Here is a 27794-nt window from a genome sequence, read left to right on the forward strand (position 1 = left end):
GTTGATGGTGAAGCAGCTGTAGGTTAGAGTTTCCCTTAATGCCGTTCTGGCAGGTTGTACAGAGCAGTCAGTCACAGGTCATGTTTTCAGCCTCCCCCCACCCCTCCGTGGTATTCCACTGGAGTCACTGGGAATCCAGAGAAACACGTGATCAGCAGCCTCTGCAGCGGCGCGTGCACAGTGCGCACTGGGAAAGACCAGCGGATAGCCATGAACCTGTAATACCCATAGACAGTATGGTAATACCTCCTTATATACTGTCTATGTGTAATACACGTTGGGCTTTGGAGGATGCGTCGGGAGCTTGATGAGCATGTTGAGGACCAGTGATGTGAGTGGGCCTCGCTAGAACAGGTAAGAAACAGACAACCTTTGTTGCTGTCTTACCATGGTGACTAATTAGCATGACGGTTACAAATTTGCGTCATCATCCTGTATCAGCACGTCACACCACCCATCGCCACTGTGTAACCTTCAGGCTTCGGGATTATCGGGACGGTTATAACCAAAAGGTTTCGGGGAATGTGGCGAATGAGGATGCCGTCGCTGAGAGCACCTAGCGTTAAGGTAGCGCTGTCAAGTAGCTGGAAGCGTTGAAACGATGAAGGTTTTAAACCACTGACCGCACGAATATTCTTTTTTCCGGTGGGTCGACTGAGAATGTCTCGTTTACGAGGAGCACGTGAAGGCAGCAGCCGATCTAGTGTCACGGAGAGTGGGCGGTGCGTCACCTCGCGAGCAGATGTAATGTTACCGGATCCTCGGCGCTGCTGTCAGTGAAGACTGGTCCCTGGTACCGAGACGGTAAGCAGTCTGGTAGCTCCGGTAGCTCCGAGCTCCGAGCTCCGGGCTCGGGAGGTTTGTTGACGGCGAGCCGCCGGTGGTTATCTACAGGCTATGTGTGTTATCAGTATCACGTTGGTGCACGCGGCAGCAGGAGAGAGTTTGGATTGGGCAACAGGACCACGTGGCTACAGTTAATGTTACATGTGTTACATATGCAACATATTGTGTGCTGATATTTATTTAATGCAGATATGAAAGAGCCGGTGGTAGTGTTTGGTAGCTCACGTGTCTCACACAGTCGGCAGCCTAATGGATGGCATGTCGGAGCAGCTCTGTTTGTCGATCTGTCTGTGTCCACATATTCGAAATATATTGTAAATATAATTTAGTTCACATCGTTAGTTAAACCCTCGCTGTGTGTCAGGACACTAGAGAGGCTTCACTGTGACGCCTGACCTTTAGACACTACGGTAAACCGACATTCCGTAATTACGGTAGTCCTACTGTCCCACTGGCGGTTCCAGACCACTTCAGATGGGGGGGCCAGGGGGTGTTTAGGTGGAGACAGCAGGTCGACTGTACATGTCATATAGACATCTGGAAGCTGGGAACATGAAGATTAATCTGAGGTGAAGCTCAGCAGTTTGTGTCAAGTGTTTCTGGTCATGAATCTGTAATAAACATTGTGTTTTATATTAAAATGTAGAAAGTTTGGAGTGTATGAGAGCTGAGAACATTATGATGGAAGTATATGATGATCATGCTCACTTACTGTCTCAAGTTGTTGCAGCAGTGATGAGGATGGGTTGATGGCATTTGTTACACAGCCTTGATGCTAAATTTAAGCATGTGTACTGCTCTTGCCCTGTTAAAAATGGCCAAAAATCCTACGTTAATGGTGTGTTCAGACTGAGCAGATTTTGAACGTTTCCAGTGGCACAATTACAAAGTCATTGCAAAGACGCAAATTTGTCAGGGCGACGTGAATGAGAAATATTTGAACTCGAGCGAGAACTTGAAGAGTCTTGAAAGATGAGTGTTGAGATGGTCCTGATGTCTTGACGTTGTTGAATCCAAAGAGGAACAGATGATTGTAGTGGTCTGTCTGGAGCTCCTCATTGGTTCCAGAGAAGTGACAGGAAAAGAGCTTTTTTGGGTAAAGGAAACGGGGAAGTTGGACTACCTGGTAAAGGTAGAGTTCTTAGTTGTATCAATATTTTCTGTCTGTGTCTATATTCATGCTGCTGCCAGGTCTCCCTTGAAATAGAGATTATAGATTTCAGTGTGACTCTTCTGGTTAAATAATGTAATGAATGTTCAATCAATGATTAAAACTGATTTATGGTAATATTGGGTTTTACGGGATTTTTACATCAATGAATAGAAGCACTGGATGTCTGAAGCTTCTTTCTGCCATTTGGTGGCTGCTTGTCAGTTCATGGAGTAACATAAATAGACTGAAGAGAGAAGTTGCTGATTCATTGTTTTTGTACAGTTGAACTTTGAGCAAACGGGTGCTCCGATTAAAGCCCCACTCTATGGTCTTTATTGGTCTGTATTTGTAACCTTCCATAGGGAGGAACATCTCAAACAATCCTCTCCTGGAGTCTGTCCTGTTGAATACTTTTTCCCATTCATGAATCCATACCTAGTAGTCTATATTTCCAATCTATAATCCAAGGTATTATGCAGTATGGAATCAGTGCATGGTACTGATAGGGATCTGCTCAGTGATTGCAGGTCAACCCCTTGTTTTCTAACTGCGTGTTTCTTAACTGTGTATACTAACACAATGTCTCTGGCCGGTAATATTACATCAGACCCCCTCGCCTTTATCTGAAGAATATCATACAGACAAAAGATTTAGAGTCCCAGAGGCTCGACTGAACAGGTTAAAGAACTCTTTAGTTCCTCAGTCTGTCAAACTAAACAAAGTGTGGGTCGTTTCGAACACTGAATGTAAAAGGGGACTTAATAAATTGATTGCACAGCATCCACTTTTGGTAAATGTGATATGTGGTTTTGTTAAGTTAAATGTTGTAGAGCGTTTACGTCTCGGGGCCAAAGACACATTCCAGGAAACATTCTGATCATAATCTGAAATCAAATGAAGAATTGATTTCAGGGTGCACGGTCCGATGTAGGGCTGGGAAAAAAATCAATTTGATTTAAAAATCGAGTTGGTAGGTCAAATCGCTTCATATTTTCAAAAAATTGATTTTTTTTCTCCCCCTCTTCAGTAGTAGTCAGGCAATTACCCTCTACATAGCTACGGATATTCTGCCAGTTTACTCTGTTGAGAAGAGAGGGTTTAACAACATGCTGAAAGTTTTGGACGCTCGATATACAGTACCTAGCCGCAGGTATTTCTCTGACGTTGCTCTTCTTCAGATGTATAACAACACTCGGCAAAAGATAATAAGCGAGTTGAAGGGATTGGACTTTTATGCTGCCACTACTGACCTGTGGTCGAGCCGAACCGTGCAGCCTTATATGTGTCTTACGGTTCATTATACAGTATAAATAATTTGGATGTTTAACAATCTTTGTTGCACACTGCACAGTGACTTTTCAGTTAGAGAAAGGGTTTGCCTTTGCAATTTTGTTTATGTTGATGCACTTTAATTAAATACAATAAATATATATTTTTAAAATATATTTACAGTTCGCAGTTATTTTTTTTTAAATGGAGGCGGGGGGGAAATCGAATCGTAAATTGAGTTTTTTATAAAAGAATCGCCCAGCTCTAGTCCCATGTACAGCGTTTGAATTAAAGGCAGTTAAGTTGACACTATATTTGGTTGCCACTGAGCCAATGTACTAACACTGGTACACAAACCCAATTCCACCTCCCCAGAGGTACGTGTTGTGTGTCAGGAGAGGGCTAAGATGGCTTCCACTTATCTGCTATGAGGAACATCACACCTACTGCAGGCTAATGATTACACTCGAGCTCCAACCAAACAACATTCTCCTTTAGTATTATCTGGTATTGCATTAACGAGGGTCACAAAAGACTAACGCATGCCACGTTTTGTCAGTGTTATCAGTCTTCACTGGGACTGCCCGTGCATTCTCCTTTTACAACAATGTCTTTCAGAACTGATAACGGCACGTTAGTCAGTGGTGACAATTTTATATTTCTCTTGTCAGTAGCTCTTTATCTTTGCTGCTTATGAAAACCTCCTTCTTGTCTCCCAGTCTGTGCTGTTGGTAGTTATTTCACAGAGCAGGCCAGGGTTCAGCTCAAGGTTTAATGATTACTCATATTCTTGGCCTTTTGGGTCGCAGAGGTGCAAGCAGCTCTGAGGCACATATTCCAGAGATGCTGACTGTAGACCAGCTGTGTCTATATGGAACCCTGTGTATTATACTGTATGTGCATGGGGATCAGCCCTCACCTTCTGTGGAGGCACCGCACCATTAGATTCTGATTCAGCAGCTACGATGCGACCTATAAAATGATTATCGATGCATCAACATTTTTATTTCTATACGCAATTTCTTTTTTTCTCTCTGTGCCTATTTTTTACTTTTAGCAGAGGGGCAGCAGACCCTCCGTTGCTGCTGACTGCGTTTTTAAATGACACATTTTTCTGAATTTCTGATTATGGACTTTCCTGCGTGGATGGCAGTCCACCATTTCAGACTAAAATACAGAAGCTCAAAGCTCCGGGATGGCCTTTAATATCGAGATAAAGGGCACGCTGCACTGTGTTTGATCAAACTGAGTCTGTAAAACCTTGAATTAAGATGAACAGTTGTTTTCATTCTAAAAAGGCATTTCTGATTTCTGTATCTTCGTGTCAAGGACAGGAAGACGTGGTAGGATTTCTGGTTGGCCCTTCCCTCCCTGTTAATAATCAGACGCAGTGCTCACACACTGGGTCTGTGCTGGTTGTCTGATGAGCAGAATGAAAATGTATGCTTTGCTTTGAACTACTTTGATAGGATTTCTAATTCAGCTGTGTGTCCTGTGCATCTCTTTCTCTCTCTCTCTATATATATCTCTCTCTCTCTCCATCTCTCCATCAAACAGCACGTCTTCTGCTGTTATGTGTGGGGGGAAAGAACTGTGCTCCCTCTACCTCATGTACACTCATTGTCCCAGTGTTGCCAGGCAACCACAGCCTCCCTGACCCCCCCCCCCCACACACACACACACACACAGCTGTGTGTGGTTGGAGAAAAGCCAGGTGACAGATTAGAAGCGATCAATGGTAGAGAAAGGCTTGAACAGTTCCTTTAGGCGTGGATTGAATTGAATCCTGGGATTGAGGCGTTGTGGTATTGTTGGATGTGAGAGACACATGTTGTAGTGGAAAAGCACAGCTCGAGTGAAGTAGTCCTTGGCCAACTGGTGCAGAAGCAAATAGCTTGCTGTGAGCCATATTTCTTTGTACTGGACCTTCCTGAGTGCTGAGCTTACCGTTAGCTACTACAGAGAGAGTGCTCTGAAGCCCATTCAGGATCACACCAGATACATTCCTTCATTTAAATGTCTCTACAGCTATGAGTGGTTACTTCCACACAAGCACTGCCTTTCACCCTGTCATGGGTTAGAGTTAACCTAATTGTAGAATGGAAACGATAGACACTGCAGTCTTGGTAAGTCTATCATTAGTCTCTTAGGTTTGTAAGTGTTGTAAAGGTCGATGAGGTCTGACTGAGAGAAGGGACATCAGGGAAAATTACATTTCATCAAAAGAAAATTATCTCAGATCGCTGTCAGCTTTGCACGCTGGGATTTTTGGCCCTGTTTTAATGGGAAAGATTAAAAACTTTGAGGAGCCAGCCCAAACCAGCGTGGACAGGAGCTCTCTGCCAGTCACATGATGTAGCCAGTTGAGTCTAAAGACAGAGATGGAGGTTCCGTCTGGTTCACTGGGAAGCCACTGCAAGGGTCTGAATCAACGGGCTCTTTCTAACATGTCAGACTTTAATGCATGGTTCCACACTCCTGTAACCCTCAGTTACACACATGCCTGATCAACAAGCACCGCAGCAAATACTATAAAGATGAAGGCTTGACGTTGTAGTCATGGATTGGCTCTAGCATTAGTTAAAGATCTACTGAAACATCCCCGTGGTGGGGGCTCTGGAGTTGAACTGTTGCTCTGGCAGTTGCTTCTGTTCCCAACCAGTCGGACTCAGGTAGATTAGTGATAATAAAGCACAATGATACCAGATTTAATGGGGTCATTCACTCAGCCGGTGCTTGATCAAACCAGCACAGAGAATCTCATAGACAGGCCTGTCGCTGCACAAAACTACTGACGTTTAGCGATCTCTACAGCTTACGATTGGAGTTCAGAGGGCTACGATGTGATTTTAAAACAATTATCCATGCATCTTGATGCATCAATATATTTGATTTCTATACATCATTTATTTTTTTCTTACTGTGTGCTAGTGCTGCTCGATTGTGAAAATAATCATAATCACAATTATTTTGGTCCATATTGAAATCACGATTATTTAACAGGATTACTCATTGATATTTGGGAAGAAGTTGCATTTATTGAAGCTAAAAAACAGACCACACACACAAAAACACACACAAACACACAAACAAAAAAAACACACACACACACACACACACACACACACAACCACACACACACACACACACACACACAAACACACACACCCACACCTTTAGCCTCCCCTCTGTGCAGTCAGCTGGCCTCTGGTCGTCCTGCAGCTGTGAATATGAGAGTTCTTTTTCACACGAGCACAGCCAGGAGCCAAACCAACTGTAAAAGAACACTGTTATGTATCTTTTGTGAAAATATAAGCAGGATTGGGTTTTGTTTGGTTAAAATGATCTGTACAGGTGTTGAATCATTAGTAACAATATTGTGACACATGATTTTTCTCAGGCGTTTCTTGTGGGTGCTGAATTATTTTGCTGAATGTCTCCTCTGCCTCCACAGTGACTGGGATTGGATCAGATTGGATCTGGTCTAGATAAGAGCGTGTTTATCACTAAACTGACTCCATCAAAGAATCCCCAGCTGAATGCTGCTGCCTGGCTGCTTCTTCCTGCAGATCTGTCCCTATGGCTGAAATGCTTTCTTTGACGTCGTGATCAGCCCCAGAGGCCGTGCACTCTCCCGACCCCCCCACACCCACTGCATCATGGGGGAGGTAGTCCAGATGCACTTCACCACGGTGGACTACGTGATCTTCGCCTTGCTCCTGGTGGCCTCGACTGGCATCGGCCTCTTCCACGCCTTCTCCGGGGGGCGCCAGCGCACGACACAGGTACACTTTAGACCCAATAACAGTAACTTTAACTCCACTACAGGGTCAACTTCAGGCTTTCAGGGCTCAACCAGGTAGAGGTTTTAGAGATGTCTGACAGCAGCACTGTGTCTGCTGCAGGAGTTCCTGATGGCTGACCGCTCCATGAGCTGCCTGCCTGTGTCTCTGTCCCTGCTGGCCACCTTCCAGTCGGCCGTGGCCATCCTGGGAGCCCCGTCGGAGGTTTACACCTTTGGGACTCAGTACTGGTTCCTGGGCTGCTCCTACTTCCTGGGCCTGCTCATCCCAGCTCATGTGTTCATCCCAGTCTTCTACAGACTGCGGCTGTCCAGCGCCTATGAGGTACACACACACACACACACACACACACACACACACACACACACACACACACACACACACACACACACACACACACAGGCGCACACACCTGACTATGAAGGTAAATATGTTGCAAAATGTGAGAGCTTGTAGAATATGATGTGAGAACTTGCAGAACAAAAAAATCGGAACTTGTAAATTGAAATTTCAACCACAGCTCAGTGATTACAACCTGTGGAATCTGTCGCTGCAACTTCACATATGTGCTCTCTCACATCACCAAGTAGCCAATCAGCGCGCCTTTTGCAACACGTCTTGCGATACATTTGGTGCAGAACTAATTAGTACCTGTGGACTTAGGCTGTGGAGCTCGTGGCCAACAGAGGGGGGAGAGCAGGGTTTCTATAGCCACATGAGGGACGACTCTGTCCGGCTCATTCAGCGTAGCATGGAAGCTAGGTGGAATAGCAAGCTAGCGTTAGCCAACCTATCAGCCAGCCCGCTTCTAAATAAATACCTTTTTAATTTATGTTAATTGTCTAAACACTTTTTAACAGTCAAACTGAAACAGTGGCGGTGAGCTCCAGGTCCTGCAGCCGCAGACGGACGGACGTCATCAGAGGGTAACAGGTGCCAAGTTTCGCATCCCTGCCGAGAACTACATCCACAAGGGAAAATAATGATTTTTTAAGGCAAAGTACTGTTTAAAAACTAGGCAATATTAAATCTCTTTGTCATGTTCATTAATGATGATTATAATTTTAGAAGGTTTAGAAACATCAATGTTTTATCAGACTCTGTAGTAGCATTTCATTGCTACCTGGATGCAATTTTCGCTATGCAATTATGCTAGCTTGCTATTCCAGCAAGCTTCCATGCTACGCTGAATGAGCCGGACAGAGTCGTCCCTCATGTGGCGATAGAAACCCTGCTCTCCCCCCTCTGTTGGCTCCGAGCTCCACAGCCTAAGTCCACAGGTACTAATTAGTTCTGCACCAAATGTATCGCAAGACGTGTTGCAAAAGGCGCGCTGATTGGCCACTTGGTGATGTGAGAGAGCACATATGTGAAGTTGCAGCGACAGATTCCACAGGTTGTAATCACTGAGCTGTGGTTGTGATGGAAAATGAAAGTAACTGTTGCATTACAAGTTTGTAGCTGTCATTGTGTGACTTCACATTCAGAACACAGTTGTGTGAACATTTTCTACGAGTGCAAATTTCAATTTACAAGTTCAGATTTTTTTTTACAAGCTCTGTTTTGTTTTTTCTTTGTATGACTTCAAATTCAGATCACGTGTGTGTGAATATTGTTTACAAGTTAAAATTTGCAAGTGCAAAATCATACAACTTCAGATTTTTTGTTCTGCAAGTTGTCACATCGTTTTCACATTTTGCACCATTTTTACCTTCATACCTGCCCCCACACACACACACACACACACACACACACACACACACACACACAACTACTTTATGGGGTAGAATAGACTAACACACAACATGCACACAGAGTTTGACATGCCTGTATCTATCTTCCTTCTCATCTTTGTAAAGTATGATCTTAGAACTTAAAATGGTTATCAGTCCTCTTATGGAGTTAACGTTGAACAGACACAAATGTTGTGAGAGAACAGCCCTGCACTGATGTCCTGTGAACACACAATGACTTGTAACTGATAATGTGGCTCTAACTGGCAGCTCAGATCCACAGCCGGACCACATATCACAGCATGACTGAGATGATATTTGAATCTGCTTTTTGTTCATTCTCCCTCCTCGACAGTATCTGGAGCTGCGCTTTAACAAGACGGTTCGCATATGTGGGACTGTGACCTTCATCTTTCAGATGGTATCTTTGTTTGCGTCATTCTTTCTTTGTACATTAGTTTCTGGGCAGGAATCAGGGATGTTATTGGTGCTACTGTTGATAAAAGGACCACCGCCCTGGGCATAATGTCGCCTAAACGGATACTTAGTAAAGACATTAATCATTTGACACAAAAGTAAATGTAAAGTCAATTTTTTGCAAGTTGTCATTTAGCTCAGCAAGTGAGTAACTCTAGTCAGCCGGTGAGACAGTAAAACATTCAGTAAGAAAGGCAAGAACAAGCCAATTAAAAAAGTCAGTTTGGTGTTTATCCTCTAACTCTTTCTGGCTTCAACAGTTATTTGATTGATAAACCAGGAGACTGTTTTTGGCTATGGAGTGCCATGATTAAGAAATACATGCATTCATTGGCCAATTATATGACAACCTGACTGAAACTTTGGCCCTGGAAATGTCACGCTGACCCTTGTAAAAGTTTCCTATATTTTCTCCAATAAAAGCATCAGTATTGTTCCGTAATGTCATGATGACATGACAGGAATAATATGAACAGTTATTTCCAAAGCAAATCAATACAATTGTAAACTCCCCAAAATGAACTGAGAACAGATGAGGAAAAGTGATTGCCTCTTCATCAGCAACTGATGAGCCCTCGTTAAACCAGGTTTCCAATCCATTTTATTTATATAGCACATTTAAAAAAGAACACATAAATCAACATACGATCACACAGTTCTCATGCTGGGTTAAAAGCCAGGGAATACAAGTGAGTTTTAAGACGAGATTTAAAAGATTCGAGGTTTCACTGTGAACACACTGTTTCATAGCATTCTGAAAATCTCTAAATGTAAGCAGATATGATCTGATGTGTGTGTGTGTGTGTGTGTGTGTGTGCGTGCATGCGTACAGGTGATTTATATGGGGGTGGTCCTGTATGCCCCAGCCTTGGCTCTTAACGCAGGTAAGAGTAGCACATGTTGGTGTTCAACGCAGCACAAGTTGTAGTTGTGTAATGGAATAGGCAGTGTGCTAACGCCCTCTCTCCCTTGCAGTGACAGGCTTTGACCTGTGGGGGGCGGTGCTGGCCATGGGACTGGTGTGCACGGTCTACACTGCTCTGGTGAGTTCCTCAGCCCAGCCAATCACTGACCTCTGTGACACAATATGTGCTGAAGAAAAGAAGCTAAAGAATGACATAATGAAGATCAACCTTTGTATACCAGAACTAATACAGTACAGGCCAAAAGTTTGGACACACCTTCTCATTCAATGTGTTTCCTTTATTTTCATGACTATTTACATTGTAGATTCTCACTGAAGGCATCAAAACTATGAATGAACACATGTGGAATTATGTACTTAACAAAAAAGGGTGAAATAACTGAAAACATGTCTTATATTGTAGTTTCTTCAAAGTAGCCACCCTTTGCTCTGAGTACTGCTTTGCACACTCTTGGCATTCTCTTGATGAGCTTCAAGAGGTAGTCACCTGAAATGGTTTTCCAACAGTCTTGAAGGAGTTCCCAGAGATGCTTAGCACTTGTTGGCCCTTTTGCCTTCACTCTGCGGTCCAGCTCACCCCAAACCATCTCGATTGGGTTCAGGTCCGGTGACTTTGGAGGCCAGGTCATCTGGTGCAGCACTCCATCACTCTCCTTCTTGGTCAAATAGCCCTTACACAGCCTGGAGGTGTGTTTGGGGTCATTGTCCTGTTTAAAAAATAAATGATGGTCCAACTAAACGCAAACCAGATGGGCTGGCATGTCGCTGCAGGATGCTGTGGTAGCCATGCTGGTTCAGTATGCCTTCAATTTTGAATAAATCCCCAACAGTGTCACCAGCAAAGCACCCCCACACCATCACACCTCCTCCTCCATGCTTCACGGTGGGAACCAGGATGTAGAATCCATCCGTTCACCTTTTCTGCATCGCACAAAGACACGGCGGTTGGAACCAAAGATCTCAAATTTGGACTCATCAGACCAAAGCACAGATTTCCACTGGTCTAATGTCCATTCCTTGTGTTTCTTGGACCAAACAAATCTCTTCTGCTTGTTGCCTCTCCTTAGCAGTGGTTTCCTAGCAGCTACTTGACCATGAGGGGCTGATTCGCGCAGTCTCCTCTTAACAGTTGTTCTAGAGATGTGTCTGCTGCTAGAACTCTGTGTGGCATTCATCTGGTCTCTAGTCTGAGCTGCTGTTAACTTGCAATTTCTGAGGCTGGTGACTCGGATTAACTTATCCTCAGCAGCAGAGGTGACTCTTGGTCTTCCTTTCTTGGGGCTGTCCTCATGTGAGCCAGTTTCGTTGTAGCGCTTGATGGTTTTTGCGACTGCACTTGGGGACACATTCAGTTTTCGCAATTTTCCAGACTGACTGACCTTCATTTGTTAAAGTGCCCATATTATGAAAAAAACACTTTTTCTGGTATTTGGGGTGTTCTTTTGTGTCTCTGGTGCTTCCACACACATACAAACTTTGAAAAAAATCCATCCATGCTGTTTTGAGTGAGATACAGGTTTCTGAATGTGTCCTGCCTTCAGTCTCCTAGTGAGCTGTTCAAAATCGGCTCGGACTGTGACGTCACAATCCGAAATGAGCTGGCTAACCGCAACCGTTAGCTCGTAGCATTGGCATACTAACGCTAATGCTAACACTAGCATGGTACCTCGTTCTCAATAGCAAAGCACTGCTACAACACACACAAGTTCACCATAATCTACAAAAGAACTACTTACATGTGCGCCCTCATTTAGAAGTCTCCCAGCTAATCCTGACTGAAGTTGGAGAAACAGCCTTTCTTTTACTTCTATGGAGCTAGCTAGCTGACATGCTCTAAATCTGAGCTACTGCGCATGCAATCAAAGATAGTACAGAAGAAGAAGAAGAAAAGAGGTCTCACTCTGTAGCTAAAACAGAAACCAAGTGAAAAGAGGATCTACAGCAGTGAGAGAGAGCTGTGCAGTACAACAAAAATATGGTGTTTTTTGAAAATTAAACCATGTAAACCTATTCTGGTACAACCTTAAAATACAATTATGAACCTGAAAATGAGTATAATATGGGCGCTTTAAAGTAATGATGGCCATTCGTTTCTCTTTACTTAGCTGATTGGTTCTTGCCATAATATGAATTCTAACAGTTGTCCAATAGGGCTGTCGGCTGTGTATCAACCTGACTTCTGCACAACACAAATGATGGTCCCAACCCCATTAATAAGGGAAACAATTCCACTAATTAACCCTGACAAGGCACACCTGTGAAGGTAAAACCATTTCAGGTGACTACCTCATGAAGCTCATTGAGAGAACACCAAGGGTTTGCAGAGTTATCAAAAAAGCAAACGGTGGCTACTTTGAGGAATCTAACATATAAGACATGTAGGGACATGTTCAGTTATTTCACACTTTTTTGTTAAGTACATAATTCCATGTGTTCATTCATAGTTTTGATGCCTTCAGTGACAATCTACAATGTAAATAGTCATGAAAATAAAGAAACACATTGAATGAGAAGGTGTGTCCAAACTTTAGGCCTGTACTGTATATCTGTCATACTGAACAATGATGTAAAATATATTTAGGGCCCGAGCGCCAACAGCGGCGAAGGCCCTATTGAAACTGAAGGAATTCAGTTTCAATTGAAACTAAAGGAATTATTATTGTTTCTTTCTATTATTTTTTCTATTATTATTTTCCCGTCAAATGAATTGGCTTTTTGAGGGGCTTAATATATTCAAAAACTCACCAAATTTGGCGGTCGCATCAAGTCTGGTGAAAATTTACGTATTTTAAGGGTTTCGGGAATAGGCGCACAAAAATGGCTTGCTAGCACCCCCTAGAAAGTTAAGAAAATTGAGCCCCTGCAGTGCGTTTAACGTAGACTCGCGAAACTTGGTACACATATGTAACATGTCAAGATGTACAAAAACTTCATTAGAGCCATACCCTAAACCCAACAGGAAGTCCGCCATTTTGAATTAACCCTCATGCCCTCCTTAAAAAAACTTACTCTCGACACCTTCGAGGCAAAAATGTCCACGCACACAAAAACTGTTATTAAATCATCATATATCAATATTGTTTTCTGCTTTTTTTTCATAAATCACTTAAACAACTTGTAACCTAATCAAAACTACCAAACATTCAATCATTTTCAGGATTTTAACCCTTTAAATGCCAGTTTATGTATTTGAAGTATTTCATTTTTTATTACAAAAACACAAAAAATGATTTTTTTCCCATATAATGAATAATATCTAGATTTGGCTTTGGTGGGGATTAGAGGCTTGGATATGTCAAAGATAAGCAACAAAATTAATTTGATTGCATTAGTATTTTTTACATAGTTCCAGATACTCCCTTTCGACACCTTCGAGGCAAAAATGTACATGTCCAAAAACTGTTATTAAATCATCATATATCAATATTTGTTTCTGCTTTTTTTCATAAATCACTTAAACAACTTCTAAATTGCTCAAAACTACCAAACATTTAATCATTTTCTGTTTAAAACCTTTTTAAATGCCAGTTTTAAATCTTTGAAGTAACAATTATTTATGAAAAACCAACAAAACATTAATTATTTTCCATAAAATAAATCATAGGGGAATGGGGCTTTGGTGGGGATTAGAGGCTTGGATATGTCAAAGATAAGCAACAAAACTTATTTGATTGCATTAGTATTTTTTATGTAGTTCCAGATACTCCCTCTGGCCCCCTCCGAGGGCAAAAATGGCCCCATTGACTTCCATTATAACCACATGTTTTGATCTCACTGCCTTTACAGTATAAAACCATGCATTCTGTAATATCAGCATTTCATTTGAAGAAAACTAGTCATATTTGACATTTTTACAGTATTTCACCAGAATTCAACCATTGCTTGCCCTTGTAGGCAGATGCATGAAATTATAGTTATATTATGGAGCTCTGTGTGTGTGTGTGTGTGTGTGTGTGTGTGTGTGTGTGTGTGTGTGTGTGTGTGTGTGTGTGTGTGTGTGTGTGTGTGTGTGAGTTTACGTAAACCTGTAAGCAACCAATGATCATTTTAGGGCTGAAAAAAGGCATCTTTTGAAGGATGCATTTCATGTGTCTTTGAAGACGTGCTTGAATAAAAACATTGTCTCCTGCATGTGCTGTAAACTGGCGCTTATCATTTCAAATGGTTTGTGGGACATGGTGGCCCTGAAGACTGGTCTCCCACTATGGACATCCCACAGGCTCCGGGTGGATTCCCCTTTGGACCGGTACACACAAGCCAGGTGTGAAGTCCCATGTTTTGAATCCCTTCGAGCATCCACATCACTCCATCCTGAGATTGAACGCCCCTCCCGTGTAGGTTTGTCATTTCCTGAATCAGCTGGATCAAGTCAAGAGTGAAGAAAAGGTCGAAAAGAGGATGCCACATCATGGATTCTTGATATGGCATATCTCGTGGGCTCTGACATCATGCCGGTCGGTGCTGCCCCCGTCTCAGTATTAGATGGAGACCAGACTTGCCAATTTTTCACTGTCCATTCAATGTTAGGATGGACAGGATCTTCAGTGTCCTCTCCACTTTCAGAGGAAGGTTAGAGGCACTCACAGAGTTGGAGGACACCAGTGACCATTTTGTCAGACTCCAGAAACTTGTCATCTTCAGATGAGTCCTGCAGTTGGCTGGAAGATAAAGGCTCCTTCTCTTTGCTCCAGGTCTTTCTCCTTCTCTAGAGCCAGGTGCATAAACACACTAATAGTTGGTTTTGTTTACAACAAATGCAGGAGACAATGTTTTTATTCAAGCACGTCTTCAAAGACACATGAAATGCATCCTTCAAAAGAAGCCCTTTTTTCACCCAAATTTACACAAACTCTCTCTCACACACAGACACGCATGCATGCACACACACAAACACACACACACACACGGCTCCATAATATAACTGGCAAAAGTAAGGTGCGCTTTTTTCACCACTAAAATTATCGTTTGTTTACAGATTTACACAATCTCTCTCTCACACACAGACATGCATGCACACACACACACACACACACACACACACACACACACACACACACACACACACATAGCACTATCTTTGTGGGGACCCATCATTTACATAATGCATTCCCTAGCCCCTTACACTAACCTTAACCATCACAACTAAATGCCTAACCTTAACCATTACCCTCACCCTAACCATAACCTAATTCTAACCCTAATCCTACAACCAAGTATTAACCCTCAAACAGCCCTTTAAAGTTGTGGGGTCCAGCATTTTGGCCCCACAAAGCTGTCTGGACTCCTGGTTATTGGACCCCACAAATATAGTTAAACAAGAACACACACACACGCATACATACACACACACACACACACACACACGCATACATACACACACACACACGCATACATACACACACACACACACACACACACACACACACACACACACACATACATATATACACAGACACACACACAGACACACACACATACATACACACACACACACACACACACACACACACACACACGCACGCGTGCACACACACACACACACACACACACACACACACAGAGCTCCATAATATAACTATAATTTCATGCATCTGCCTACAAGGGCAAAATGGTTGAATTTGGTGAAATACTGTAAAAATGTCAAATATGACTAGTTTTCTTCCAAATGAAATGCTGACATTACAGAATGCATGGTTTTATACTGTAAAGGCAGTGAGATCAAAACATGTGGTTATAATGGAAGTCAATGGGGCCATTTTTGCCTCGAAGGTGTCCAGAGGGAGTATCTGGAATTACATAAAAAATACTAATGCAATCAAATCAGTTTTGTTGCTTATCTTTGACATATCCAAGCCTCTAATCACCACCAAAGCCCCATCTACATATTATTCATTATATGGGAAAAAAAACATTTTTTGTGTTTTTTTTTATAAAAAATGACATACTTCAAATACATAAACTGGCATTTAAAGGGTTAAAATCCTGAAAATGATTGAATGTTTGGTGGTTTTGATTAGGTTAGAAGTTGTTTAAGTGATTCATGAAAAAAAGCAGAAAAAAATATTGATATATGATGATTTAATAACAGTTTTTGTGTGCGTGGACATTTTTGCCTCGAAGGTGTCCAGAGGGTACAAAATGAATCATTTAAGTATAAAAGACATGTAAGAGTAAAAAACACTGGATTTAAAAAATGTGACTGAAAAGAAGGATTCCTACAAAATGTCATGCCATAAGAAGTAACACAGCAAAAATGATCACAAAATGAAAAAAAAAAATTGAGAAAAATGTACAAAAATGACCGAAGAGGGCATGAGGGTTAAATGTTCGAAATTAGTGCGATTTTGGCCATTTCCACATGTCGTACTTTAACGAACTCCTCCTAGAGATTTCATCCGATCAACTTCAAACTCGGTATGTGCCATCTTAAGAAGTTAAAGATGAAAAGTTGTTAAAAGAAAAACTTTTCGTCATAGGGCGTGGCCGTGGCAGGGCGGCCATTTTGTGTGTTTCGCCGCCGAAACAGGAAGTGGGTGTAACTCGAGTGTACGTTGTCAGATTACCTCGAAACTTTTCAGGATTCATAAGAGTCCAACCCTGAGGACAAATAAAGGCCGATATTTACTTAAAGTCATAGCGCCCCCTAGTGGCAACAGGAAGTAGGCCTGAAGGGTCAAGGTGCTATACTTTAACAAACTCCTCCTAGAGATTTCAGCCGATGGACTTCAAACTTGGTCTGTACCATCCCAACACCTTAACGATGAAAAGTTATTAAAAGAAAAACTTTTCGTCAGACGGTGTGGGCGTGGCGTGGCGGCCATTTTGAGTGTTTAGCGATGAACAAAGAAGTTGTTGTAACTTGAGTGTACGTTGTCGTATCTGCCCGAAATTTCTTGCGATTGACAAGGGTCCAGGCCTGAGGACACCTACAGGCCAAAATTGACTTTTGGTCATAGCGCCCCCCGCTGGCAACAGGAAATCTGCCTTATATGACAAACATCATCCGATTTACATGAAAGTTAGAATGTGTGGTCTACATTTGATACTGAGCCGGCCCCTATAATATGACCACGCCCATTTACTCAGGCCACGCCCCCTTTCATAACATTTGAACCGTTTAAGGTAGAGTCTTGTGTGAGGTATCATTGAACTCAGCAGAGAGTTCCTTCTTCATTGGTGATGGTTTGGCCTGCCCCCTATGCTTAAGCCACGCCCCCTTTCATAACATTTGAACCGTTTAAGGTATACCCTTGTGTGAGGTGTCATTGAACTCAGCAGAGACTTCCTTCTTCATTGGTGATGCTTTGGCCCGCCCCCTATGTTTAGGCCACGCCCACTTTTATAACTAATGACCTGTTTAATGTAGACCCTTGTGAGAGGTATCATTGAACTCAGCAGAGACTTCCTTCTTCATCGGTGATGGTTTGACCCACCCCCTAAGCTTCAGCCACGCCCCCTTTCATAACATTTGAACCATTTAAGGTTGACCCTTGTGTAAGGTATCATTGAACTCAGCAAAGACTTTCTTATTCATTGGTTATGGTTTGGCCCACCCCCTATGCTTTAGCCACGCCCCCTTTCACAGCTGATGAACCGTATGACGTAGAGTCTTGTGTGAGGTATCATTGAACTTGGCAGGGAGTTCTCTTTTCATTGTTGACCATTTGCGGCGTCTGAGTGCCGCGCAAATGCACCGATAACCCCAACGCGTGCAGAGGCGCGAGGGCCCGTCCATCGCTGCTCTCAGCTTTAATTTATTTTATACTTTTTATTGATCTCTAGGGGAGAAATTACAATGTTTTCACTTTCACAGTTGTTAGAACACACTACACACAGGCCTAAATACACACACACACTCAGGTCCTATACATGCACAAATGGAGAGGGAGTGGGCTGCGACTGCTGGACAGGCGCTCCGAGCCTTTTGGGGAGTTCCGGGCCTTGCTCAAGAGCACATTGGCAGTGCCTAGGAGGTGAACTGGAAGCTCTCCAGCTACCAGTCCACACTCAGTACTTCGGTCCTTATGTAAAAGATGAAGAAAGTTTCCAACAACTGGTGATTGTGTCTGATTGGTCCGTTTCTCTGAGCTCTGATGTCTATATGTAGTCTACAGTAATCAGGAGCGCAGATGTCAGTGTGTCGAGTTTTTAATGTTGATCATCCACTGCTCCTGTTCCAGGGTGGTCTGAAGGCAGTGATCTGGACCGATGTTTTCCAGACAGTGGTAATGTTTGCGGGCCAGCTGGCGGTCATCGTGGTGGGGGCCAGTCAGGCAGGGGGCATGGCAGAAGTGTGGAGGAAAGCAGTCAACGGCAGCCGTATCTCGGGACTGGAGTGAGTAGTTATTACCTGTCCCTGTTGTAGTGCACACCGGTCGGGCAGACGCTCACCCTGTTCTCCCTCTGTGCCTGTCAGCCTGGACCCCGACCCTCTGCAGCGCCACACCTTCTGGACACTGGGGGTGGGGGGAGTCTTCCTGATGCTGGCTCTGTACGGGGTCAACCAGGCCCAGGTCCAGAGATACCTCAGCTCTCGCACGGAGAGAGAGGCTGTCATGTGAGTGCCAGCACTGCTGTTTTCAGACAACCCATATGAATTTATTATATTGTTACCTTCCTTCTACAGATAGCATTTCATGTGTACCTTCTTTATGATGTCGGCCGTCTTTTCTCCGTCTCCTCTCATGTCCTTCCAGGTCGTGCTACGTAGTTTTCCCGTGCCAGCAGATTGTGCTGTGTTTAGGCTGTCTGATGGGGCTGGTCATGTTCGCTCGCTACGGAGAGAACAGCCCTCTGGACAAGGGCTACGTCAAAACCAATGACCAGGTGCACACTCATTCGCCAACCTGTAGTGGCTGTACACTGTGGGCTGTGGGGGGCATGCTAATGTTGAGCTGCTCTGTGCAGATGGTGCTGTACTTTGTGATGGACGTGTTCCAGGACCTACCTGGGCTGGCTGGGCTGTTTGTGGCCTGTCTGTTCAGCGGAGCTCTCAGGTAAAGGTCCACCATCAGGCAGCAGCTGATTCACAACTCGTCCTCCAAGGTGTTGAACTTCTACCCTTAACACGCTCATAAAGTTCTTTTTAGTATGATTGTTTTTACCGCAGTTAACAGCACTGGGCGAACTCACAATTAAGTTCACCATGTAGCTTTAGCTGTATGGGTAGTTAATTAATCTAATGCTAAGTAAGCCAGCTAGCACATCCCGGTCCATCTGCCTCACTTATCGCCCCAGGGACACAGCCACAGCTATAGGGCAGTTGGAATAAATACCAAAATTTGAATATAATTTGAATAGTAAAAAAATCAATACTATTCAAATGCTGAAATTACTATTCCAGTGTGACTTTTTTTATAAAAATGTTTTCAAACGTTAGCTAATCTCCATCTTCTCGCCTTAGGTGGCCTACCTGCATGTGTCACTCATGTCACGTCTTATCAGAGGTGTCAAGTAACGAAGTACAAATACTTCGTTACCTTACTTAAATAGAAATTTTGGGTATTTATACTTTACTGGAGTAATTATTTTACTGCAGACTTTTTACTTCTACTCCTTACATTTCCATGCAATTATCTGTACTTTCTACTCCTTACATTTTAAAAATAGCCTCGTTACTCCTATTTAAGTTCGGCTTGTTTTCATTCCGGCTCGTCATCGTTCAAAAAAACACAGACAAAAAACACCTATCCAGATAAATTGCGCCATCCGGATAGAGTGACTTTGATTGTGGTTGGATGAGAAGTATAAACATATACCATTCCGACACCCTATTGGTTTGTACGCGATCCATCGCACCTGCACAGACCCGGTGCTAATACGGCACCGGAGCCTTAACGACCGTTATCTACTGGACCAAATAGCAACTCAGATTTCGGTGCCTTATTAGGTGCCACTTAAATGTCTGCGCTTCTCTCTGATGCTCCGAAAACGGATGTTAGAGGGAACTGAAACATCGCCACACGGGACGTTTGTTAACACTACACTCGACAGCAGGTAACGTTAGCCTACCGTTAGCTAGCAGCTGGAGTAAACACGGTTAAAATGCTGACAGCTAAACGGTGTAAAAGTGTGACTGTTATTTTCTTAAACCTTTATTTATTCAGGGGAGGTTCACTGAGAGGCAGCCTGTCTTTTACAGGAACACCCTGATCACATTCACACAGTTCCACATTCATACCTGGAAGCCGCCCAGTACAACCACAGTCTGATCTGCTGGCCGCTGAGCAGCTCCACTGGAGCTGTTGGGTTTAAGGGCCTTGCTCAAGGGCACCTCAGTGGTGGTAATGAGGGAGGGACAAGCGCTGCTCTTTCACTTTCCCCACCCAGATTTTATCCTGTCGGTCTGGGGATTGAACCGAACCGACGACCTCCCGGTCACAAGCTCGCTTCTTTAACCTTTAGGCCACCACTGCCCTGTATTTCACTGGAGAGGATTGTAACACCAGACTGTAGCTGCCGTTGTCTGAAAAACACAGACTCAGCCTGAAATAAGTTATTATTACATTTTTAATAAATCATTTAATTTTTACCCTGTGGCCTTAGCAATACACAAGCCGTTCTTTAATGTCGCCTTGTGCTCCTTATTTATTTATTTTTTGATCAACTTTTTATTGTTTAAAAAGCAGAGCTAATGTTACGTACCGAGTTTACGTTAGTACAAGTGGGAGTGACAGGCTGCGGCTGGAAATCGTAACGAAGGACGGGAAATAGTTTTAACATTTCTTTAAAATCGACATCCACCGAGCCAAAGTGCTTATGTTAACATTAGTTAGCTTGTGCTTGTTTTCTAACTGCGTTGCGAGGTATAGTAACGTTAGCTTAGCTGGGAGCTTCATGGAGACAGCTAAAGTTAATGTTATCTGCCCTACAGCTGTCAGAGTTAGCTTTGACTTCATATATTACCTTCTAACAGCTGTATTCTCAGTAACGTGACAATCAAGAAACACGTTGCTCATAAATCATAAAATAGTAGTGACCGCACCATTTGGCTTGATTATTAATGCAGTTAGCATCATTTGTTACTTACCTAGTTTAAGACCAATGGTTTCGGCTGTGCTTTCTAACATGATGTCATTGTGCTAACCAAGCACCGTTAGCCTTTAGAACAGAGTCGCTTCACTACACTTGTTAGATCATGTTTCATTACAGAATTCTCTGTTGATTTGGGTTTGTTGCTGTGTGCTCGTGGTGGAAAATGAATGTAAACAAAGTTGCGTGCAGGTCGCCTTAAGGCCAGGCTGATGTTAGAAGTCCCTCTAGTGGACAGAACATGTAAAAACAACCACATGCTGATATTGGCATTGACAATGCATAAGCCTGAGTAGTGTAGTACATATTATTTAACAGGCTGCAGTTGAGCATTAAATATTCAAATATTATTTGAATATTAAAAAAAAAGAATCAAATGGAATTTGAATGGTATTATAGAGGAAGATTGATAGCTCTACACAGCTAGTCCCAACCCGAACCCAGCCTGCACTAACTCCAGCACCGGGTGCTGGGGAACACACCATATCAGGCGCTAGCACCCACGTCTGGCTGAAATCGAGCCACCACAGCAGCCAACCGGACATCTCCGGTCCGTCTCGGACCTGCTGTAGTAGAGAGCGGGACACTGACATGGGAAATATATCCTGAAGGCCTGTGCCGTATCATGTATCACAGAATCCTAGTTATTCATTCAATCCCATTTTCTCTCCCTCTAGCACCATCTCATCAGCCTTTAACTCCCTAGCAACAGTAACCATGGAGGACCTGATCAAACCTCAGTTTCCAAACATGACTGAAGCTAAAGCGACGCTGCTGTCCAAGGGTCTGGGTAAGAAAAGCGTAGATACTGTATTTCTACAATATGGAATGTGTGGTGTACATTTATCGTTTCTTTAGCCAAGCAGTGCAGCCACTGATTGTGTCTGTGTCGTGTGCTCGGCCCACAGCGCTGGTCTACGGCCTTGTGTGTCTGGCTATGGCCTACCTGGCCTCTATAATGGGCTCTGTGCTGCAGGTAACACCCTGCTGACATCAACTACAGTTAGTGACATATTATAAAACATGTTGGTCTTTAAATGACTCTGTCTTGTCCCGTGTGTCCTCAGGCAGCCTTCAGCATCTTTGGGATGGTGGGGGGTCCTCTGCTGGGCCTCTTCTGTCTGGGAATGTTCTTTCCCTGGGCAAACCCCACGGTGAGTCCTTTAACTTGTGACTTTATTGTGTCTAGGGGTGCAACGGATCACAAAACTCACGGTTCGGATCGGATCACGGATACATTTTCGAATCAATCAAAAAGGGGGGGACAACGGTATTTTTTTAAAACTCTTTCCATTTATACTTAAAGAGCTGTCATAAAACCCACAACGCCTTCAAGCCTGGGAGCAGAGTTCTCTTTCGCGGGGAAAACAAAGGACTTACACCCTGGAAATGCGTGTTACTTGGGAATGTTTTAAAGTGCTCATATTATGCTTTTTGGCTTTATCCCTTTCCTTTATTGTGTTATATATCTTTTTCGGCATGTTATAGGTTTAAAAAGTGAAAAAGCCGAAAGGGACTTACCATCTCCAACAGAAAACACTGTTCACAAACTGCTCCAAACAGCTCTGTTGTAGTCCAGTCTTTACTTCAGACACAAACGTGGTCACTTTGGAACGCATATAATGCTCGCCTAGCTGCTAGCATGGCACGCCCTCATACTCTGCTTCTGACTGGCTAGTAGTCCTTACCTAGCTACTGTCAGGGCATGCCCTCATACTCTGCTTCTGACTGGCTAGTAGTCCTTACCTAGGTACTGTCAGGGCCCTCATACTCTGCTTCTGACTGGCTAGTAGTCCTTACCTAGATACTGTCAGGGCTCACCCTCATACTCTGCTTCTGACTGGCTAGTAGTCCTTACCTAGGTACTGAACATGTGCGACTCCCAACAAAGATGGAACAGAAGTGAGATGTCTCACTCTGTAGCTGAAACAGAGAGCTCAACACACAGAGTGAAAAGAGGAGCTGCAGCATGTGCAGTACAACAAAAATATGGTGTGTATTTTTTTTTTTTTTTATTAAACTATGTAAACCTATTCTGATATAACCTCTAAATACAATTATGACCCTGAAAATGAGCATAATATGAGCTCTTTTCAACTTAACTGTCGTCGCTACATAATGCTCACTATTGTCTCCTAAACTTAAGGTTAATGTCTGTAGAACGACCGGCAGCTCACGGTGCTCTCGGGTATTAAACCGAACAGATATGCATTTACAGTGAAAATGAAAATCTTTAAGTCAAAATTAAGATTTTGGAATGTTAAAAACTCCAACACAAAACTTTGTTTAAATGCTTTAAGAAATGATTTAATAAACGAGAAACTTTCAACATAATACCCAGTAACAAATAGTCCCATAGTGTTGTGGGGGGGGTGGTGGACATTAAGTCAGACTCAGTGATGAGTAAACCAAAGCAGAGGGACAGACACAGAGCTGGAGCCGAGCCAAAGTACAACACTGTTTAATTCCCTGCTCTGTTCACGTCAACATACAGCTGATTTAAACATGTCCCGTTCACGTGAACAGAATCTTGTCATGGCAACCTCCCTAGAGATTTATCAGCCCACTTTAAGTACCGTAAACATGTATTTCACATTATTATTATGATTAAACTTTGCAATGAATCCGTGGTTCACATGCATTCCCAATCGTGAGTGTTGATCCGTACGGCCCGTTACACCACTAAGGGTGTCCATGTTTGGTTTGGGTTGAGGTCTGAACAGAGTTGTGTGTCCCTGCTCAGGGTGCCGTGGTCGGATTGGTAGCCGGCCTTGCCATGGCCTTCTGGATCGGCATTGGCAGCTTTGTGATACGTATGTCTGGTCCCATGGGGCCAGAACTCAACACCACTGCTCTGCCCCTGTTTGACAACATGACCACGCTGGTCAACCCCCCCACAGCCACGCCCAGGTAAGACACGAGTACACGTCAGGCAGATGCAGCTGGTCAGTACAGATCATCAGATGGCTCTGACGTTTGGTCTTCCCCTTCCCTTCAGGCCGACGGGTGTGGAGGCTCTCTACTCGCTGTCCTACATGTGGTACAGTGCTCACAACTCCACAACGGTGGTGGTGGTGGGTCTGCTGGTCAGCCTGCTGACAGGTACACCCCCCCAGGACACACCCACTCTATACCCTTTCCTTTTAAAACGCATATCTTTGGCTACGTTTGCTTACGGCGTCCACACTTCTCTGGTGTTTCCGAACCCCTAAACGTTTGGAAACGCTGTTGACCCTGTTTCAGTTTGAAATCTCCGGGTTGTGTTACAGCTTGGATGGGCATACACGGGGTCACACACGGACACCTTTGGAAATGACGACGCTGACTCCCACGTTCGCTTCTGGATTGGGTCTTATCAGTTCCCAGATTGGTCACGTCCTTATCACGTGACCCTTTTCAACACGGATAATGAATCGCAGCCTTTGTGACCTTGCTGTCGATGCTAGCTGCTGCTGTGCCCTTACATTCTGCATTTTAAAATGCTCCTCCTGCGGACATGTGCAAGAGGCTGTTATTCGATCAAATTGCAACAGTTGCCATGTACATCAGCGTTATCGCCGGTACTGCAGTACGTACCCAGTGCACGAGAAAGGTCTGAGAGGCGTTATGAGGTGTGTTCGTACAGATGGAGACTACAGTGCTAAATCACTTGTTTCAAAATGAAATTGTATTAGTGTGGATATAGCCTTAGACTTGACACATCATCACCTGTATCACTTCAACACTTCAAGTTCACACTGGGAATCATGGGGAGAATAACGACTCCAGTGACCATATACAGGGCTTAATGTCAGGGCCAATATATTATAAGAATGTTGTTTCCATGTTAGTCATGCGTGCCACCGGTGCACACATGTTGGGCTCAGTGTGTGTGTGTGTGTGCGTGTGCGTGTGGAAATGTCAGGGCCGATGAAGGAGAAGGATCTGACCCCGGGCACAGTGTTTCCTGTCCTGGGCTGGCTGCTTTTCTTCCTCCCGGAGCGCTACAGGGAGAAGCTGTGCTGCGTCACTCCTCTGTCCACTCCTCCCAAGGTAGGCTCACATTCACACTGCTGGGGGGGTCTCCCTGTTTGTGTACCCTAACCTGAGCGTTCAATAGTCTTTGTCTTTGTTGGCCAGCCCAAAGAAAGCCACGCACAGCCCTATCAGATGGCCAAGAAAGACGGCAACGGAGCAGCTTACTGCAAAGAGGACACCGTCACCGAGGACAAAGAGACGGAGAGCGACAGAGCACAGACGGAGGACGAAGACTTGGAAACAAGGATGGCTCTGCCCACGTGTCAGCTGGCAGCTCACACGCTTCAGGAGACGGCCTTGTGATGCCTTCTCCTCCTACTCATCACACAAACCCTCTGCAGTCCTGACAGCTCAGACGGATCATAGGTGGGACATCAAGTACAATGTCCACAGCACCACCTTTTACAGTGTCCTAATCAGCTGAATCGGATTATAGAAAAGGCTCAACGAGTGCCATGCTGGAACTGTGCATTGAGAGTAGCAGCAGTCAAACAAGATCTCCAACCCAGATGTGTGCACGTGTGTGCGCAGCTCTCATGCACAATGAGCTGTTCACAAAAGAATCAGACAGTTGATCCAGGATGTAAATTATGTTATTTTTGTAGAGAAGATGGAGCCATACAATCCCACAAGATTTTTAAGAGAAACATGAAAAGAAAAGAGACGGACGGTGACATGACAGTCACAATCACAGGGATTTTTTTTTTTTTTTTTTTTTTTTTTTTTTTTTTTTTTTTTTTTTTTTTTTTTTTTTTTTTTTTTTTTTTTTTCTCTCTCTCTATGTATATATCTATATATATAGTACCAATCAAACGTTTGGACACACTTTCTCATTCAAGTGAATGGGAAAGTGTGTCCAAACCTTTGACTGGTACTGTATATATTTAGGGTTGTCAATCGATTAAAATATTTAATTGCGATTAAGCGTAAATTACTCACGTTTTTTATCTGTTTTAAATGTACTTTAAAATATTATTCAAGTTTGACAAGCTCTTATCAACACAGGCAGTGGACAGATACTGTATGCTTGCTAGGAACTAGGACTCAACATACAGTACAGGCCAAAAGTTTGGACACACCTTCTCATTAAATGTGTTTCTTTATTTTCATGACTATTTACTTTGTAGATTCTCACTGAAGGCATCAAAACTATGAATGAACGCATATGGAATTATTTACTAAAAAAAAAAAGTGTAGTAAAAAATTATAAAAAACATGTCTTTAATAATTTAGATTCTTCAGTGTAGCCACCCTTTGCTTTTTATTAATAAGGGAAACAATTCCACTAATGAACCCTGACAAAGCACACCTGTGAAGGTAAAACCATTTCAGGTGACTACCTCATGAAGCTCATTGAGAGAACACCAAGGGTTTGCAGAGTTATCAAAAAAAGCAAAGGGTGGCTACTTTGAAGAATCTAAAATATAAGACATGTTTTCAGTTATTTCACACTTTTTTGTTAAAGTGCCCATATTATGAAAAAAACACATTTTCTGTTATTTGGGGTGTTCTTTTGTGTCTCTGGTGCTTCCACACACATACAAACTTTGAAAAAAATCCATCCATGGTGTTCTGAGTGAGATACGGTTTCTGAATGTGTCCTGCCTTCAGTCTCCTAGTGAGCTGTTCAAAATCGGCTCGGACTGTGACGTCACAATCCAAAACGAGCTGGCTAACCGCAACCGTTAGCTCGTAGCGTTAGCATGCTAACGCTAATGCTAACATTAGCATGGTACCTCGTTCTCAAAAGCAAAGCACTGCTACAATACACACAAGTTCACCATAATCTACAAAAGAACTACTTACATGTGCGCCCTCATTTAGAAGTCTCCCAGCTAATCCTGCCTTGTAACTGACTGAAGTTGGAGAAACAGCCTTTCTTTTACTTCTATGGAGCTAGCTAGCTGACATGATCTACATCTGAGCTACTGAGCATGTGTGAGTGCAATCAAAGATCGTACAGAAGAAGAAGAAGAAAAGAGGTCTCACTCTGTAGCTAAAACAGAAACCAGGTGAAAAGAGGATCTGCAGCAGTGAGAGAGAGCTGTGCAGTACAACAAAAATATGGTGTTTTTTGAAAATTAAATCATGTAAACCTATTCTGGTACAACCTTAAAATACAATTATGAACCTGAAAATGAGTATAATATGGGCGCTTTAAGTACATAATTCCATATGTGTTCATTCATAGTTTTTATGCCTTCAGTGAGAATCTACAATGTAAATAGTCATGAAAATAAAGAAACACATTGAATGAGAAGGTGTGTCCAAACTTTTGGCCTGTACTGTATACAGTCCAGTTGAAGCTATAGCTCATACTTCAATTTCTTTGGATCAAAGAGTTAGATTATCCGTAATAAACTTACTAATACTTAATACAGTTAAACCTTAGTCTTGTAGAGAGAACCATCTGGAAGGGCCATTCAAAAGATCCTTTTCTTTCATTCTTTCTTCTCATTTGTGTTTTTGCTAGCCATCCACAACGTTAAAAATTAGAGGCATTAAAAGGAATTTGCGTTAAACTCATTATTATTGCATTC

General features: G+C 43.2%; 1 protein-coding gene across 5 annotated transcripts; it reads left to right on the top strand.

Annotated features, from left to right (window-relative positions):
* Positions 1–16: 16 nt before the first annotated feature.
* Positions 17–25946, top strand: slc5a6a (solute carrier family 5 member 6a). Of its 5 annotated transcripts, none has more exons than XM_039782444.1 (17): positions 17–804; positions 6723–7053; positions 7174–7395; positions 9160–9225; positions 10114–10165; positions 10257–10324; positions 18387–18541; positions 18623–18763; positions 18903–19032; positions 19114–19202; positions 21915–22027; positions 22146–22213; positions 22305–22391; positions 23981–24147; positions 24236–24339; positions 25142–25269; positions 25357–25946. In XM_039782444.1, the coding sequence occupies exons 2-17, from the start codon at positions 6928–6930 to the stop codon at positions 25555–25557; spliced, it is 1917 nt and encodes a 638-aa protein (XP_039638378.1). In that variant the 5' UTR covers positions 17–804; positions 6723–6927; the 3' UTR covers positions 25558–25946. The 5 variants fall into 5 exon arrangements, with proteins under 5 accessions (XP_039638378.1, XP_039638377.1, XP_039638376.1 ...); XM_039782443.1 differs by having other exon boundaries at positions 6838–7053; positions 25357–25557; XM_039782442.1 differs by having other exon boundaries at positions 17–354; positions 25357–25557.
* Positions 25947–27794: the final 1848 nt, after the last annotated feature.

The sequence above is a fragment of the Perca fluviatilis genome, chromosome 18, assembly GCF_010015445.1.
Source record: "Perca fluviatilis chromosome 18, GENO_Pfluv_1.0, whole genome shotgun sequence".
Lineage (NCBI taxonomy): Eukaryota > Metazoa > Chordata > Actinopteri > Perciformes > Percidae > Perca > Perca fluviatilis.

Excerpts from the sequence above, each read along its gene's own strand:
- slc5a6a (XM_039782444.1), top strand. The coding sequence starts at position 6,928 with ATGGGGGAGGTAGTCCAGATGCACTTCACCACGGTGGACTACGTGATC. Across the intron at positions 7,396-9,159 it reads GGCTGTCCAGCGCCTATGAG|TATCTGGAGCTGCGCTTTAA; the intron begins GTACACACACAC and ends CCTCCTCGACAG. Across the intron at positions 18,542-18,622 it reads AGCCGTATCTCGGGACTGGA|CCTGGACCCCGACCCTCTGC; the intron begins GTGAGTAGTTAT and ends TGTGCCTGTCAG.